This window comes from Phocoena sinus, chromosome 15 (assembly GCF_008692025.1).
Source record: "Phocoena sinus isolate mPhoSin1 chromosome 15, mPhoSin1.pri, whole genome shotgun sequence".
Lineage (NCBI taxonomy): Eukaryota > Metazoa > Chordata > Mammalia > Artiodactyla > Phocoenidae > Phocoena > Phocoena sinus.
In genome coordinates this window covers 19,002,212-19,018,239 of record NC_045777.1, presented here as the reverse complement: position 1 = coordinate 19,018,239, position 16,028 = coordinate 19,002,212, and the positions used below count along the sequence as shown (strand labels likewise).

The window sequence follows — 16,028 nt, the reverse complement described above, 5'->3', positions numbered from 1 at the left end:
GCATATATATATTCAGGCTTACACTTTCTGTAGCTAGTTACCCAGAGAATGACCTGTGCATTTCAAGCACAGTCAGTAGTGATATTCTGGACAAAAAGGGCCCGTTGGCTGAATTAGTAATAGGATGCATGAAGCAACGCATCAACACACTTGATACCTTTATGGCCAGACAAGGTGTGGACTTGGGGCCATTTGAGGCCCACGCCCATTGGAAATGGGCAGTTTAGGCTGAGCTGGTGGGTTCCTATGCAGCACTGGCAGGAGGTTTGTAGTCACTTTCACTACTTCCCAGGCATTAAGGGCCCACTTAATAGAAGCAAAGGAAGGCAAGCCTGCAGGAATGAGCCTGTCCTAATTGAGCTGGCCTGAGAAGGTACATTTTCAGGTTAGACAAGTCCTTTTTCTCTTTTAACTTCTGCCTCTTAGGAAAGGAGAAGCATTTTCAGTACGGAAATGTCCTTGTGAAAACATTACTCACTACAGAAGAGTATGTAAAATGCAAATAACCCTCTTAAGGATCTTGTACTGGTTAATTACTTTCAGAGGCAAAAGTAAAAAATTCCAACTTTGTCTTGCGTTTAGAGAACAAAGATGAGTTAGTAAAATGGGACTTCCTTGCCATACTCTTGAAGCTTAAAATAATTGCTCTATCTGATTTAACTTATACCTTAGTGGACTAATACCTTAGTTGAAATGTTCTCTGGGCAGCACTCGTTGAGTCTCTGATTCCCCTGGAACTCTGAAGAAGTGGCCTGCTTTTGAGATGGCAAACTTCGGCTGACCTTAAGGAACTACACAGCATAGTGTCTTGCTGTGTAGGGAAAAGGCCCCTGACTGGGCTCCAGCAGAGGAGTCACTGGTGGAGTGGAGAGTGCTAGGCAAGGCATCAGGACACAGGAAGTCTCAGTCCTGGTTTTGTCAGCACTGTCCAGTGGAATTTTCTGTCATGATGGAAATTGTTCTTGATCTGTGCTATTCCACATGGTAGCTGCTGGCCATGTTGAGCCTTTGAAATGTGGCTAGTGTGGCCAAAGAACTTAATTTTCAAGTTTTTTTTTTTTTTTTTAATTTAAAGTAGCTACATGTGGCTAGTGGCTTCATATTGGACAGCACAGCTCTAGGTAAAATTTAGATAAAAGCAAAGAGATTTGGGTTTAGATTTTACTTGGGATATGGGAGGTTGGGGCTCTTGGAACTTCAAAATCCAAAACAGGTATGAATTTATGTTATGAGTTTGAATAAAGAACTTCCTTCTGTAAGCCTACATTGCCTTATCCTGGGTGACATGCTAAGAGGATTTATGACTGGTAAGTAAAGTTGAGTTTACCACAGCAGTTGGAAAGCTCAGACAGTTTTCCATTTTACTTGACCCCTTTAGTGCTACACAAAGGTGAACATTTAAGGTACCTGTGGATTGAATAAATTTTCATTTTATCTCAGCAACCCTATGAGATAGGTCATGTCTGTTTTGTAGTTGACAAAAACAGATTAACTTAGGTTTACATATAATACCTTATGGATCACTGTCCTTTAAAATGGTTGGTTTTAGCTCACAACTTAATTTGAAATTGCAAGTTTTTAGTATGTTGCTATAACAAGAAGTTAATTCATATTTGTTCCACTGTAGTCAGTAATAAGTTAATGTCTGACTGTAAGTGGTAGAGAATCTAAGATTGTACAGGCAAGCAGATAGCACCCAAGATTTTAACTCACCCAAGGTGCTGCTTATAGTAAAAGCAGATCAGAACTCAACTTCTCCACCCCATTTGGGGTCTTCCTGTCATTTGCACGCTCACAGTGAACATAGTGAGTGAGTGTTGACTTACTTATAAGTAATCTAGTCCATTAGCCAGACAATCTTAGTCTGGTGGAACAAAGTGAGATTTTATAGCCTTGACCACTGGCGTATAGTGAACGTATGAGGTCTTAGAAAATAACTTGAGTAAATTGCTTAAAGACCAGGGACAGATCCAGTTTCCTTCAGCTTCAGCTTCAAATTATGATCTGTTATTTTTGGGGGTGGGAAGACAAAATGGAATTGGGATAAAATAAGTAGCTGAATTTTGAACATTTATTATCTCCACTTTTGAAGAAACTGAGGCTCAAGGCTATATAGTTAGTAGTAAGCCACACAGCTGGGAGGCTAATCGAAGCCTGTCTGATGCCACAGCTTGAGTTCTTAAATGTGACACAAAACAAGGTAAAGGGGAGCCTGGGTGACTCAGTTGCCTCCTGGGAATCCTGGGTTGTAGTGGAGTGACCTATGTGGTATCAGACCAAGGACTTGCATTTCTTAGAACACTTGCCTTCATTTAGTGGATCCTTATCAGACTAATATCATTGACTAGAAGGCTCTGTTACAGTTTAATGTGTAATCCTTTCCTTATTAAGGAAGGCTTGCCGGCTTGTGCAGCAGAGACCCCTGGATAATTTATTTTTAAGCAGTTCACCTTGTGCTTGGAGCCAGTTATTCCAAAAATCAGTAAAACTTCTGTTTATCTGAGTACTCAAGAAAAGGGATCTTTTTGTTAACCAGGGATTTACTAGACCCCGCCCCCCCAACCTCCTTATTTTAGAAGGATCTCTGAAGTCTGCTTATATACTAAGGAGTTTCATTGGAGGTGGTTAGGAGTGTGAACAAGTGTGATGTTGTTACCACTTCAAGGGGGATAAATAACAAATTTAACTAGCTTGCTGCTTAAGAAGCAGAATTAGCAGTGGGCTCAGCCTTGGCCTCCCCTTCAGAGTTCTCATTCGTGTGACTGACTCTGTCTAGTTTTGTAGAGCAAGTAGATTTTAACCACTTTTAAATCAAGTATGGCCATTCATGGGCTGTTTGAAAGGAGGAGAGAAGAGGGAACCAGGCTGAGCATGGATATCATTTAGGGCAAAGCCTTAGGTAAAGCAAGGAGGATATTCATTTACACACCGAGCTTCAGAATGGCATCGCTCTCTCTACGGTGGCATTGGGGATAGTTTCTAGTCACTGTTAAGTAATTGCAGAGTTCTGAAAACTGTGCCTTCTTTTGTATGGCCCATGGTCTTTATATTTTTTTACTGGTTGGGAAAAAATTATTAAATACACCTGAAACTAATATAATGTTATGTCAGTTATACTTCAATTTAAAAAAAGAATATTATTTCATGACACAGGAAGATTATATGAAATGCAAATTCCAGTGTCCATAAATAAAATTTTATTGGAATGCAGCCATGCTCATTCATTTACATATAATCTGTGGCTGCTTTTGTGCTACAGTGGCAGTGCTGAGTATCTGCAACAGAGATTGAATGGGCCACAAAGCCTAAAACTATTTATTACCTGTCCCCTTAGAGAAAAATTTTGCTGACCCCTGGCTTGGTGAGTAGTGCCAGATGCTTACCTTGCTGATTCACACTTGTATGTATCACAGGAAGCTCACGGGACTCTTTTCATAAAACTTGGTAGCCTCTGGCTTCCAGAGGAATCTGTATAAGCCAAGTGTCGAAAGTTTACTGTGAGCTTGCAGCTTCATTAAGTCTTATTCTATCTTGTTTCTAGTCATTCATCTTCTCAACTGAGTCCCAGTGGCAGGACTCAAGTTACCTCTGTCTCTAAGCACGTCTGTGCCCGATGTCCAAACAACAAAGGAAATTTCTATTCTAAAGCACCTGACTACCCTACTCCTTATCTAAGTTGGGGTAGCTGTGTCACCCCTAATGTAGCTCTTCCTTCTTCCTTTCAAATAGGGGCTGGGAAAGTAGCAGGTGAAAACCTCTTTCTTCCTCAGTTGTAGAGCCTCAATATTCTCAGCTGTACATTTAAAAAAATCCCCAGGAACTGACTCAGCACCTTGTGCCTGCCTTTTAAAGGAACAGAGAGACCCAGTTGAAGTAAAAACTGAAAATAAAATCGGTAGCATGTCCATTATTGTAGGTGGCTGGTATTTGGTATTAATCACTGCTCAAAGGACCAAGACATGACAGAGCAGGGTTTTTCAAAATGTGATAGATTATAGTCACCTGGAGAGCTTGTGTTAAAATACACATATCTGAGGATGATCTTATTCCCAGGTCTCACACATAGGAAAGTTTGAGAACCACTGCTCTTGATAGAGATTTTTTAAAGCATTTAGATTTTTTTCTTTTTATCCTAATTTGTTTGAACTAAAACAATTTTTAAAGATCATAGAATTCTTGGGACTGTAAGTGTAAGAGATCAGTAGAGGTCATTTTACAGACTAGAAAACTTGAGACCAGAGTAGAGAAATAAATTACCCAGGACCCCGTCATGACATTGCATGTTTTTTTTATTTTTAATGTAATCAGTTGGTCCCTGGGAATGAGAGCCAGAGGAAGAGAGGAAGATGAACTTGAATTTAAGGAGCATAATGGGAGGAGTAGGATGGGAGAGAAGGTTATAAAACAAGTTAAAATAGGGTGCATAGACAGGAAGGGACTGAAAAGACAGATTAAGGTAATTGTAGTGTTGTAAAAGCATAAAAGGAGTCCAATTTAAATGAGGAAGTGGACTGGAAGAGAAAACATCCTATGACCATTTAACCCTTTTTTGTATGAGATTGAGGCCTAAAGCACACCAGTTGGCTGCTTCATGTTGTGTCTTTTCCAAGGCAAGGACATGGAACAACATCTGGCCACTAATCTTACAGAATTGCTGATGTTTAAGAACCAAGATAGGTCCACTTAGGTGTTTTTAAGTCAGTTTGTGGCATTTCTTCTAAGCATATAGACACTTGGGAAGATGTTGTGATTGGTTTTAGAATTTGAGATTGTGTTGCAGAGCTGGTAAAAACAAAATGGAAAATGCTAGACTGCTATCTTTGAGCAACTCTTAGTCTTTTAATGCATTGTACTACTAAGTTTCTGATGATGAAATTTTACCAAGTATTGAACATTGAGGAGAAAAACTTAAGTACTTTGCAAAATATTTGGCAACCTTCATCTGATTGTTTGGCCCTTTCTTTGACTTGGCATCTATCACTTCTTATGAAGGTACCTTCCAGCTGCAGTATTGAAGTCTGATTCTGGAACTTCATGGGGCCAAGTCCAGGGAAACTTGGGAGACCCTTATGGAGACCCTTTTTTCCCCCTCCCTTTCCAGAGTTACTCATTTAACAGCTGCTGGGTTGGGGTGATTATGATGCTTATTATGGGACTTCATGAGACCAGAGACTTGGTACTGTTTTGCCACACCTAGAACAACGCCTGACACAGAGTTGGTACTCAGTAAATATTTGAATGAATGAATATTGTGAAACCCAGCTTCTCTAAGGAGAGAAGAAGAAATACTTACATCTGCATTTTCTCCCTAGAGTTTTTTGTGTTATTAGCTTGAGAGTACTAGGTCCCTAATGAGGAAACCCCATTAGTTTCAATAATGAACAAGTCAGTTCATGACAAAAGGTCTCGTTTATATACAATACACATTTGGGGAGAAAAAATGATAATTTGGACTTTAAAAATTGGAAATGTTACTAGTGTCTTTCTTTAGAGCTGAATCCTCCCAACATTTTTCTTTTAAATTCCGGAGCTCTTTGAACTTTTAGCCATAACAGCCTCTGTCTTGCATACTTTGAAAGGCTATTAACTATGCACTGGAATTTTGGAAATGTTGTCTGAAATCACTGTAAAACAGTGATAAGAACTCTTCCATGGGCTGCAAATTGAAATCAGCCACCCATTAAGATGGATCACAGACTGGATTTCCTGGATTGAAACTAGATCAACATTGATAAAGTCTGAATTTAGACAGCTAGCTGTGTGGGGAGAGAAGAAAGGGTAGAGTTCTCTTAGCCCCTCAACCCATCCCCCTTTCAGTGACAGGCTCTCGGTCTTTGTGACTGCTTTTAGTTTGGCATTAAGTTCCTGAGGAGATTCTTGCACACCCCTGATACTGACCACACTCAGAATGCCAGTCTTTATCATTGAGACCAGCTTGTTGTCTGTCCTAGACAAAAACAGTCTCAAAGTGTTAGAACATACTGGATGTAGAGTGTTAAGTAGAAATGGGGATTTTGTTAAAACTCCAGCTTCTGGGGATGTGGTATCCATGGGTTTAAAGGTCAGGGAGGAAGGAGAAGATACAAGGATTTATCCCAATAGAAGTGATTTAATAAATGATCAGGTGATGAATATCTTCTTTAGAAAATTAATTTCTTTTTTTTTTTTTTTTAATATTTAGGCTGTGCTGGGTCTTAGTTGCGGCACACAGGATCTTAAGTTGTGGCATGCAGGCTTCTTAGTTGTGGCATGCATGTGGGATCGAGGTCCCTGACCAGGAATCGAACCTGGGCCCCCTTCATTGGAAGCACAGATTCTTACCCACTGGATCACCAGGGAAGTCCCTAGAAAATAAATTTTTTCACCCACTGTTTTCACCCAAATCGTTCCACTGTCCACTTTCCTAAGGCACTGGCTATATATCTGTGTGTCAGAGATGAGCAGAGATTATCTTTGACAATGTTGTTTGAAGGCCTCTTTGGGGAAGGCATCTTTTGGTTGAATAACTATTCCCCACTCCATCCTCCACACACTTGACTATCTTTGAAGGAAGAGCCCATCATATTTTACAGCTACTGCTTTAAGTCTCAAAACCTGTTGTCAGAAGTCAGTGTAAAGAGGTCTGCCTCAAAGCTTGGCAAAGAACCCTTCTTTATACCAGAAAAGTCTCTGCTTTTGTTTATAAGGAAGCAAAGGACTCTCCTGCTCTGATCTGATTACCCTAATCATTTAGAAGAAGGTTGGAGTGGTAAAATCCTTAAAGATCATGGAGTAGTTGATAAAATGGTCAGAAATCTTTGCCAATTCCTTTGCCTTTTCTCTCTTAACAAAATGTAAATGTTTGTGCTTGGGTTGAATTGTAGTTGCATTAGTGACTTAATGCAGCTACCTAAGTCACTATGTAGCTTGTAATAAGCTTGGTAACACTGTTAGCCACCTGCTGATAACCGCCAAACTCATGCAAATATTTCTACCTGGGGGTGTTAACTGGTTTAGCAGTGTATCCCTTAAAACCAGTAGGTATTTTAGGGTTCTGGGTACAGGATTGTTAGATCAGGCCAAAGTTTTACTTCTTTCTTTGTAAGCTGCATCCAGGAAAGAAAATCAGACGGCCTTTTATTTATCGTTCGCTAGTCAGGCAAGGTGAATGGGCATGGTTGCCGCCTTAAATGCATGTATAAAACCTGAACCCTAAGTTATTTGGAATGATTGGGTAGGCTTATTTCAGTTTGATGTAAATTAATCATGAAGAGGGGTCAGTAACAATTGTACCTTATTGACAGTTGTGAACATGTTTGGAATTTTGTGAAGATTAGCCAGGAATTCTGTTACAACCATACACAAAGAATCTGATTGACTTTTGAAGTTAAAATTCTTTCAGGTCACTTAAATTTTCTGAGCCCCAATTTCTTCATCTATAAGAGAGGTGATACTGAGATTACAGGTATCAAGTCAATGATGAACAGATTTGAAGCTCTTAATCACTAACTATGCTGCCTTCTTATAGACCCAGTAGTTAAGTGACTTTTACCCAAGGTCATACAGTCAGTGGTAGAACAAGATTTGAATTGGATCTTTTTCACTCTATTGAACCAGTCTGCTTCCTTCAGAGGTTGTTTTCCAACCTTCTGTGCTTGTCTGTTATGTCTCTAATCGTCATTAGGGTTTAACTATGATCTTTTGTTCTAACGGCATTGTTCTTGAACTTTTTTTCTTTTTTCTCTGGCCCTGCCGAGTGACTTGTGGGATATTAGTTCCCTGACCAGGGATTGAACCTGAGCCCTCGGCAGTGAAAGCGTGGAGTCTTAACCACTGGACTGCCGGGGACTTCCCATTCTTGAGCATATTTAACAAAGTGTTTTATGGACTTGGCTTCCTTTTTCATATGATTTGTATATGTGTCTGTGAGGAGTGAACTCTTCATCTTACACCTTGATACTGATTTGGCTACTTGGGGCTGGTTCTGTACCTGGTTTCCAAACCTGCAGCTTCATTGTCATCCTGGGATTAGGCCAGCTTTCAGGTACTTTATAACAGTTGGATCAAATTTTGCTGGATTTATTTGATACTGAAGTTTCTTATTCCTATAGGTGTTTTGTTTCTCTTCTGTCTAAGCAGAGGATTGGGACGCTAAAGCTACAAGCAGTAGAAGTGTATCTATATCTTTTTTAAGAAACTGCTTTTGGGACACATGGCTTTAGAAAAGCAAATTAAATATAACTCTGGGATTTTATTTTCTTGTATGCCCTGACAAGAATCAACTCTACCATTTCCTAGCTGGCAGGAAGTACATCACACTTAATTTTGCTCAATCATGAGAAGATACATTTTTCAGTAATAACAACAACAACAACAATAATGATAGTAATAATAGGTAGTTGACTTTCATGGCTCATCTGCCAAGAATTCCCTCTAGAGAGGGAATTCCCTCTACCTTGCTAAAACTCCCTCTCAGCCTTTAGCAAGACTTAGTTCAAATACTGCCTCCTCCAGGAAGTCTGTGTTAATGCCTCATTGCCCTGTTGGATCCAGGCTCTATTTCTGTTCTCTGGTGGAATCAGATTGTTTCTCCTCATTATATTACTTTTCACTTGGAAACAAGGAGGCAGGTAACCCAGATTCATTATTTTTACTCTTAAGACTTGTTTCAAAATGCTCATAATCCTACTACCTTACTACCCTTTCTAAAAAATAACAGGGCAGAAAAGTAGAAAATCCTACCATGGTGTAAGAGACAGAGGTAATGACACCCATGTGTTTCATGTGTAGACATTTAGAAAAATGTCTGTTACCTTTTTAAATATAGGAGCATCATGATGCAATACAAACACTGTTGCTTTAAGGTCAATCATTTGACATCCGAGATTTTTGGAGATAGGAAAGGAATTTTAATCCATTTTAGCAAGTCTAAAATTAAGGTTTCTTCTCTGATGACCTAATTTTCTCTGCCTTCACATATACATAGACCAGCATAAATTTTCTGCTTTTAAATTATATATTCAGGCTAAATTCCTAGATATGGATTGCTGGGTTAAAACAGAGTATGTGGGCTTCCCTGGTGGCGCAGTGGTTGAGAGTCCGCCTGCCGATGCAGGGGACGCGGGTTCGTGCCCCAGTCCGGGAAGATCCCACATGCCGCGGAGTGGCTGGCCCGTGACCCATGGCTGCTGAGCCTGCGCGTCCGGAGCCTGTGCTCCGCAACGGGAGAGGCCACAGCAGTGAGAGGCCCGCATAGCGCAAAAAAAAAAAAAAAAAAAAAACAGAGTATGTGAGTTAGTTCTGCTGGATATTGCCAAATTCCCCCTCTATACGAACCATATGCACCTTTTCAGAGATGTCTTAAGAGGCAAAAATGTGTATTAGATTTGGTGAAATCAGTACTGCCCAGAGTTGTGAAAACTAGAGGTAATACATAAAGCATACTACCTTGTGCAGAATGCACCCTTAGAAAGGGATAACTATTACTCTTGTGTGAAATTGGGAATATTTCCTTATCATAAGAGTAGTAAGAAAATTGAATGAGACAGTGTAAGTACTCTAGCATGGTTCAGCACCTCTATTAGTGCCCCTTTTCTCTTGCTTGCCAATGGCTGTTTGGGTTCATATCTTAATTACCTTCCTGGACAGTAAACTCCTTGAGGGCAGAGTATCTGATGAGTCTTGAGCAGGATGCTTTTGATTTAAGAATACATTTCAAATAGTTGTAAACTGAATCAGCCCTCAGAATATAATTCTGAATCGTAAAAGTTTGTTGGTTTTTTGCTTTTTGTTTTTGTTTTGCACATTATCCATCAAGTCACTGTGTAATGCCAGCCAGCAACTATTCCTGCAATCTGAGAAGACACAGATACTTACCTCTTTTGTCGTTTGGAAGTCTCTTTACTTAAAATCTTTGTTAACCTCAAGGAACATCTTAGGTGACAATAACAGAAAATGTTGATTCCTGTTCTCTCTCTCTGTTCATTGACATATCTATTCTTAGGGAGTAACTCTAGTTAAGTTAGAGTGAAAGGAATTAGTTGTTAACGTCTTCTCAAGGCTGCCTTATTTCAGGGATCGATCTTCCTCCCATGTCTTTATCTTGAATTTTTGAAGGCTAGGGTTTGAAACACCTGTCATCAAGAGGTTATTGGGTGACCAGAATTCACAATGAATGGGGTTTTCTGGTGACTTAATATACGGTGGTTTGCACCTTTCATTTCTAATCTCCAGTCAAGTTCAAAACAATTCTTTTTGCATTTAACAGATGCTTGAAGTGGCAAGATCCTTTCTCCAAAACATTTTAACAATATCTATTCTAGGTGAATTCCAGATAAGGGAAAGAGTATGTACTAAAAGTAATCTTCAAGTCCATTAGTATGCTGTCTACATTTTCACTATGGGGATGTAGATTATTGTGCCCTTATCGGCATCTCTTCTGACCAGCATCTTTAGATTTCCCAGTTTTACCTTAAATACAATATGACTTCAGTTAGTTTCATCATTTCTTCACTCTTTTTGTTCTCTTCGTTTTTGTTCTGCACAGCTTTCCTGTGTCTTCTTCCAAGGCACCTTGTTCTCATCACCTCGACTTAAAGTCTTTGAGTCTACTTTGACTCTTCCCCTGCGTTTATTGATTACACATACCAGTGAGTTCCTGGAACTGGATTCTACTTCCTCTTTTTCAACATGCTTTTACGTTTTCTCCTTTCTTCTCCATCCCTTTGTTATCACACTTTTCTAGATTGCTTCAAAAACACTAGCTAATTATTTTGCTTTTACCTTCTACCCACACTGCCCTTCAATTAATCCTCCTTAAGTATGGCTTTTATTTTGTTCCTTTTCTGCTTGAAGTAGCTCCTTGTCATCCTGAGAGTAGGACACCCTGACTTGGGTTAATTTCATCTATCAGACTTTATCTCTTACTGCTCCTTAACACAAATCCTCTCTTGAACTAGGCTGGTCTTCTCCTTGCTGTACCCTATATAAGAAGAAAAAATAAGGGATTGGAAGGGACGAAGCTTAAAGATAGTGTTTAACTTTCTATTATGAAAAGTTTCAAGCATATTTAGGTAGAGAGTAGTATAGTGAACTCCCACGTATCTTATCTGCTCACTTCAATAACTATCAACCTCTTGCCAATCTTGTTTTCTCTATTCCCATATTGCTCCAATTTTTTTTTTTTTTTTTTTTGCCTGAGAGTATTTTAAAGCTAATTGCAGACATCCTTCACCTGGAAGTACTTGCGTATGCATCTTTAAAGGTTATTTATCTATCAGTTTACGTAGTGCAGATCATCTCTATGGTGGTTTCCCTGTCAGTTGGTAATTTAGCTTGTTTACACACTTTTGGTGTTCATGAGATGCCTCATTCCATTTTGCCTCCCTGTCATTTCTCCTCAGAAGGCCCAGGCTGCCATGTGGAACTATACTATAGCTATTCAGATATTTGAAGAAGTTGTCACATATTATTCTTTTTGGTACCTGTCACATCACACATAGCACAATTTGAGCATACAGGAGACATGTAATAACTTTTAAAATTAGGGGCACTTGGGTTTCAGATCTTTGACCTAGGTCTTACTTGCACTAGTGGGATTTTCAGCTACAACTTGTAAGTTTCTTACCAGACATTTTGGTTTTATGTTTTTAGATTAGCAATTGAAAGAATTGGGGACCTGGCTTTCAAAATCGATTCTGAGGTTTTGTGCACGTAAAACAATGTTTTGGGCAGACTGGTTATCTAAACCTACTTGGAATTATTTTCAACTTTTACTTAGTTTTCTTTTTCTTTAAATTTAGTGCTTTTTAGTGAGCTAATAATACGTTTTCCTTGTGTACACCAGTACTTGTCAAAATAAATTTTTAAAGCTGGGTAATTTTAAAAAATAACTTCTCTTTTTTATTATAAAAGTGACTCATCTTGGGAAAAAATTGGAAAACAAGGCAAAGTATACACACAGAAACTCAAACTGCTTATAAATTTACCACCCAAACTACTTTTAACATTTGGTGTCTATCTTCTAGTCTTTTTGGACATGTTTCTGTGTTTGTTGAATTATACACAGAATAATTTTTTTTTTAATATATTATGTCCCTGCCATTTGCTTGTGCCATAATAGCAGATCCTAATGTTCTGTTTCTTGTTTGCTAAATCTGGCCTGTAAACAAAATCAAACAACACAGACTTCATTCCAGGTTGTAGTGCTGGTGGCATGTTTTGTCATTATTGTGGTTTTAACCACAAGTGCTAGTTGGGCACAGAAGTAATGAGGGTATTAATTATTGTCAAGTGAACAGGGACCACCAACTTTGTATCAGATTGACTCAGCATTTTAAAATTGTAGACTTGAGATTTTCAGAAATTGGAGGGTTCTTTATGCTACATGGAAGATGGGGTTCAAGTCCTATTTCTGACACCATATGATTTTATTTTCCCATCTCTGTGGGATGAGAATTTCTTACAGCTAGGGGTACGGTCATGCAAATTTCTGTTTCCCTAGGGCCTGGCACAGAATAGATACTTAATGGATTGTGCCAAATGTGGCTTCTTTTTTTGCCACAGGAGTAGTGTGAACACACACATTGCCTATACATTATTGTTAGTTATCTATTGCTATTAAACATGTTATCTCAAAATTTAATGGCTTAAAATAACAAACATTTGTCTTACACAGTTTGTGTGAACCAGGAATCCAGGAACAGCTTAGCTGGGTGGTTTTGGCTCAGAGTCTGAGACTGCGGTCATATGAATGCTTAATTGAGGACCCACTTCCAAGGTGGTTCATTCGCATAGCTATTGTCGGGAAGTTTCAGTTCCTCACCACATGGGCCTCTCCATAGGGCTGCTTGGATGTCCTAACAGTATGGCAACTGGATTCCTCCAGGGCAAGGAGAAAGATCCAGTGCCTTTTATGACCTGGTGTTAGAAATTGCACACTGACATTTCCACTTTATCCTGTTTTTAGGAGTCACTAAGTCCAGCCCATATTTAAGGAGAAGGAAATTAGGCCACACCTTGAAAGGAAGAGTATGAAAGAATCTGTTGGACATATTTTAAAACTACCACATGTGTTGGATACATAAACTTCTAATTGATTCATATTCAACATTGGGGTCACATGTCCCCAGTGAGCTGCATTTTTAATATGCCCTTGGGTTAATTCTGATACACTAAAATTTGAGAGTCACTAACTTAAAAAAGTGGAGAGAGATACCATGTTCGTGGATGCAAAGACACAGTAATTTTTTTTTTTTTTTTTTGCGGTACTTGGGCCTCTCACTGTTGTGGCCTCTCCCGTTGTGGAGCACAGGCTCCGGACGCACAGGCTCAGCGGCCATGGCTCGCGGGCCCAGCCGCTCCGCGGCAAGTGGGATCTTCCCGGACCAGGGCACCAACCCGTGTCCCCTGCATTAGCAGGCGGACTCTCAACCACTGTACCACCAGGGAAGCCCCACAGTAATGTTTTGATGTCACATCTCTCCAAATTGTCCTATGAACACAAACTCCCAGCTGGCTTTTTTTTTTTTTAAAGAAATCAACCAACTGAATCTAAAATTTATATGGAAATACAGAATAGCCAAAACAATTTTGAAAAAGAACAAAGTTAAAGTACTTATATTACCTGATATCAAAACTTACTATGGAAAAAAGCTCTACTGTGAAGCTTTAGTAGTCAAGATAGTGTATAGTGTGTGTGTGTGTGTGTAGGATAAAATGGGGTCCAGAAACAGATCGATGATTATGTGGTCATTTCATTTCCAGTAAAGAGGCCTAAGGCAATTCAATGGAGAAAAGGCAGTCTTTTCAAGAAATGGTGCTAGAACAACTAGACATCTTTATAGATTAAAAAAATGTTCCCTGTCCCTTACCTCTGTAAAGCTCCTAGAAAAAAAGAATATTCACAATACACATGTCTAACCAAAAATTTGTAATGGATAATGTATAAAGAACTCTTACAACTTAGGAATAAGACAAATTTTTTTAAGTGGGGGAAGGATTTGAAGAGATACTTTACTGAAGGAGATATATGAGTGGCCAATCTGCACATGAAAAGTTGCCCATCATTTAATCAGGAAACTGGATTAAAACCACAGTGAGAGGGACTTCCCTGGTGGCGCAGTGGTTAAGAATCCGCCTGCTGATGCAGGGTACACGGGTTCGAGCCCTGGCCCAGGAAGATCCCACATGCCACAGAGCAACTAAACCCGTGCACCACAACTACTGAGCCTGCACTCTAGAACCCATGAGCCACAACTGCTGGGACTGCGTGCCACAACTACTGAAGCCCGCGCGCCTAGAGCCCATGCTCTGCAACAAGAGAAGCCACTGCAATGAGAAGCCTGCACACCACAACAAAGAGTAGCCCCCGCTCATTGCAACTAGAGAAAGCCTGCGCGCAGCAATGAAGACCCAACGCAGCCAAAAATAAATAAATTATTTATTAAAAAAAAAAAAAGCACCACAGTGAGATACCTCTACATACCTGCTAGAATGGCTAAAATTAGAGACTGATAATACTAGGTATTGGTGAGAATTTGTAGCAGTTGGAACTCTAATCCGTTGGTGGTGGGAATGTGTAATGATACAATCACTTGGGAATACAGTTTGGCAGTTTCCTATCAGGTTAAACATGTACTTACCCTATGACCCTATAACTTCACTATTAAGTATGTACCCGAGAGAAATGAAAACACATCTACACAAAGACTTGTATATGAAAGTTCTTAACAGATTTATTCGTAAAAACCAGTGCCTGAAAAGAACTCAAATGTCCATCAACAGGTGATTGGGTAAATTGCAGTGTATCCACACAATGGGATACCATTCTAATAAAAATCTAACCAATTACTGATCCATCCAGCAACATGGTTGAATGTAAAAAAATATTTTGCTAAGCGTAAGAAGTCAGACACAGAAGAGTAAATTCTGTAATTTCATTCGTATGAAACTAGAAATGTAGACAAATCTAATTCATTGTGCTAGCAGATCAGTGGTTGCTTTGGGCTGGTGATGGAAAATGGGGATTGACTGGGAATGGGCACAAGGGAGACTTCCAGGGATGATGGAATTGTTCTAAATTTTGATTGTGGTGGGGATTATATCTGTGCATATGTTTGCTAGACTTATCACACTGTATCTTTGAAATTGTATATCTTACTGTATAGAAATTATACTTCATTGAAGTTGATTTAAAAAAGAGGTATCTCTTAAGGTTTGAATTTTCCAGAAGTTACATAGATAACCATCTGATCTTGAAAGTCAGTGTTCAAGATTTATCCCTTCGAATCATTTATGGCTTAGTCTTCATAGTACCTGATCTACGAGAAGAATACCAAACTGTTGCTTCCTTTTATGGTAGAATTGGCTCCCCTCCCCTTCCTGCTTATTTGTAACACATCTTGGTTTTAGAGGCAGGGTAATGGGATGCCTTGTCTGGGCTGCTTTGTGAAATCTTTCCCTCCAATGGAATGTGCTATTATGGCTACCATGCCATTTAAATCCTGTCATTGTGCTTCTTGACCAGCTTGTCAAGGTAGGTGGGCAGGAGATAGCTCATGACTGCTCTTTACTGACTCATCTCTTATGGTTACAGATTCTCATAAACACAAAGATAAACATAAAGATCGAGAACACCGGCACAAAGAACACAAGAAGGACAAGGAGAAGGACCGGGAAAAGTCCAAGCATAGCAACAGGTAAGGGTTGAACCAGCAAGTCCCTCATCATTCAGCAGTGGGTTGGCTATGGCTTGGCTCACCTGGAACAGGCCTTAACTTGAACCACAGGTAAATACCATGGATAGCAAAGTCAGCAGAGACTTTGATTCCAGAGTTGTTAAGAGGATGGCCTTGACAATTCATGCTTCCTGGGGATGCCATTTTTCAGATCAGGATGTACAAAGCAGGTATGGTGAATTGTTAACTCATGATGGCATTTAATCAAGTGTCCAGAGAGCTTGCCTTGATAAAAGGTGACTGGATTGGAGACTTGATAGATATATATTTTTCTTCTTTCCGTACTTTAAAGGGTATAAATTTAAAAATTCT

General features: G+C 39.5%; 1 protein-coding gene across 1 annotated transcript in view; it reads left to right on the top strand.

Annotated features, from left to right (window-relative positions):
* Nucleotides 1-16,028, top strand: part of TOP1 (DNA topoisomerase I) — an 86,027-nt gene that overhangs the window by 15,089 nt on the left and 54,910 nt on the right. Inside the window, 1 exon segment of the mRNA XM_032605297.1 lies at nt 15,575-15,677. Within this exon segment, the coding sequence (XP_032461188.1) occupies nt 15,575-15,677 (103 nt within the window).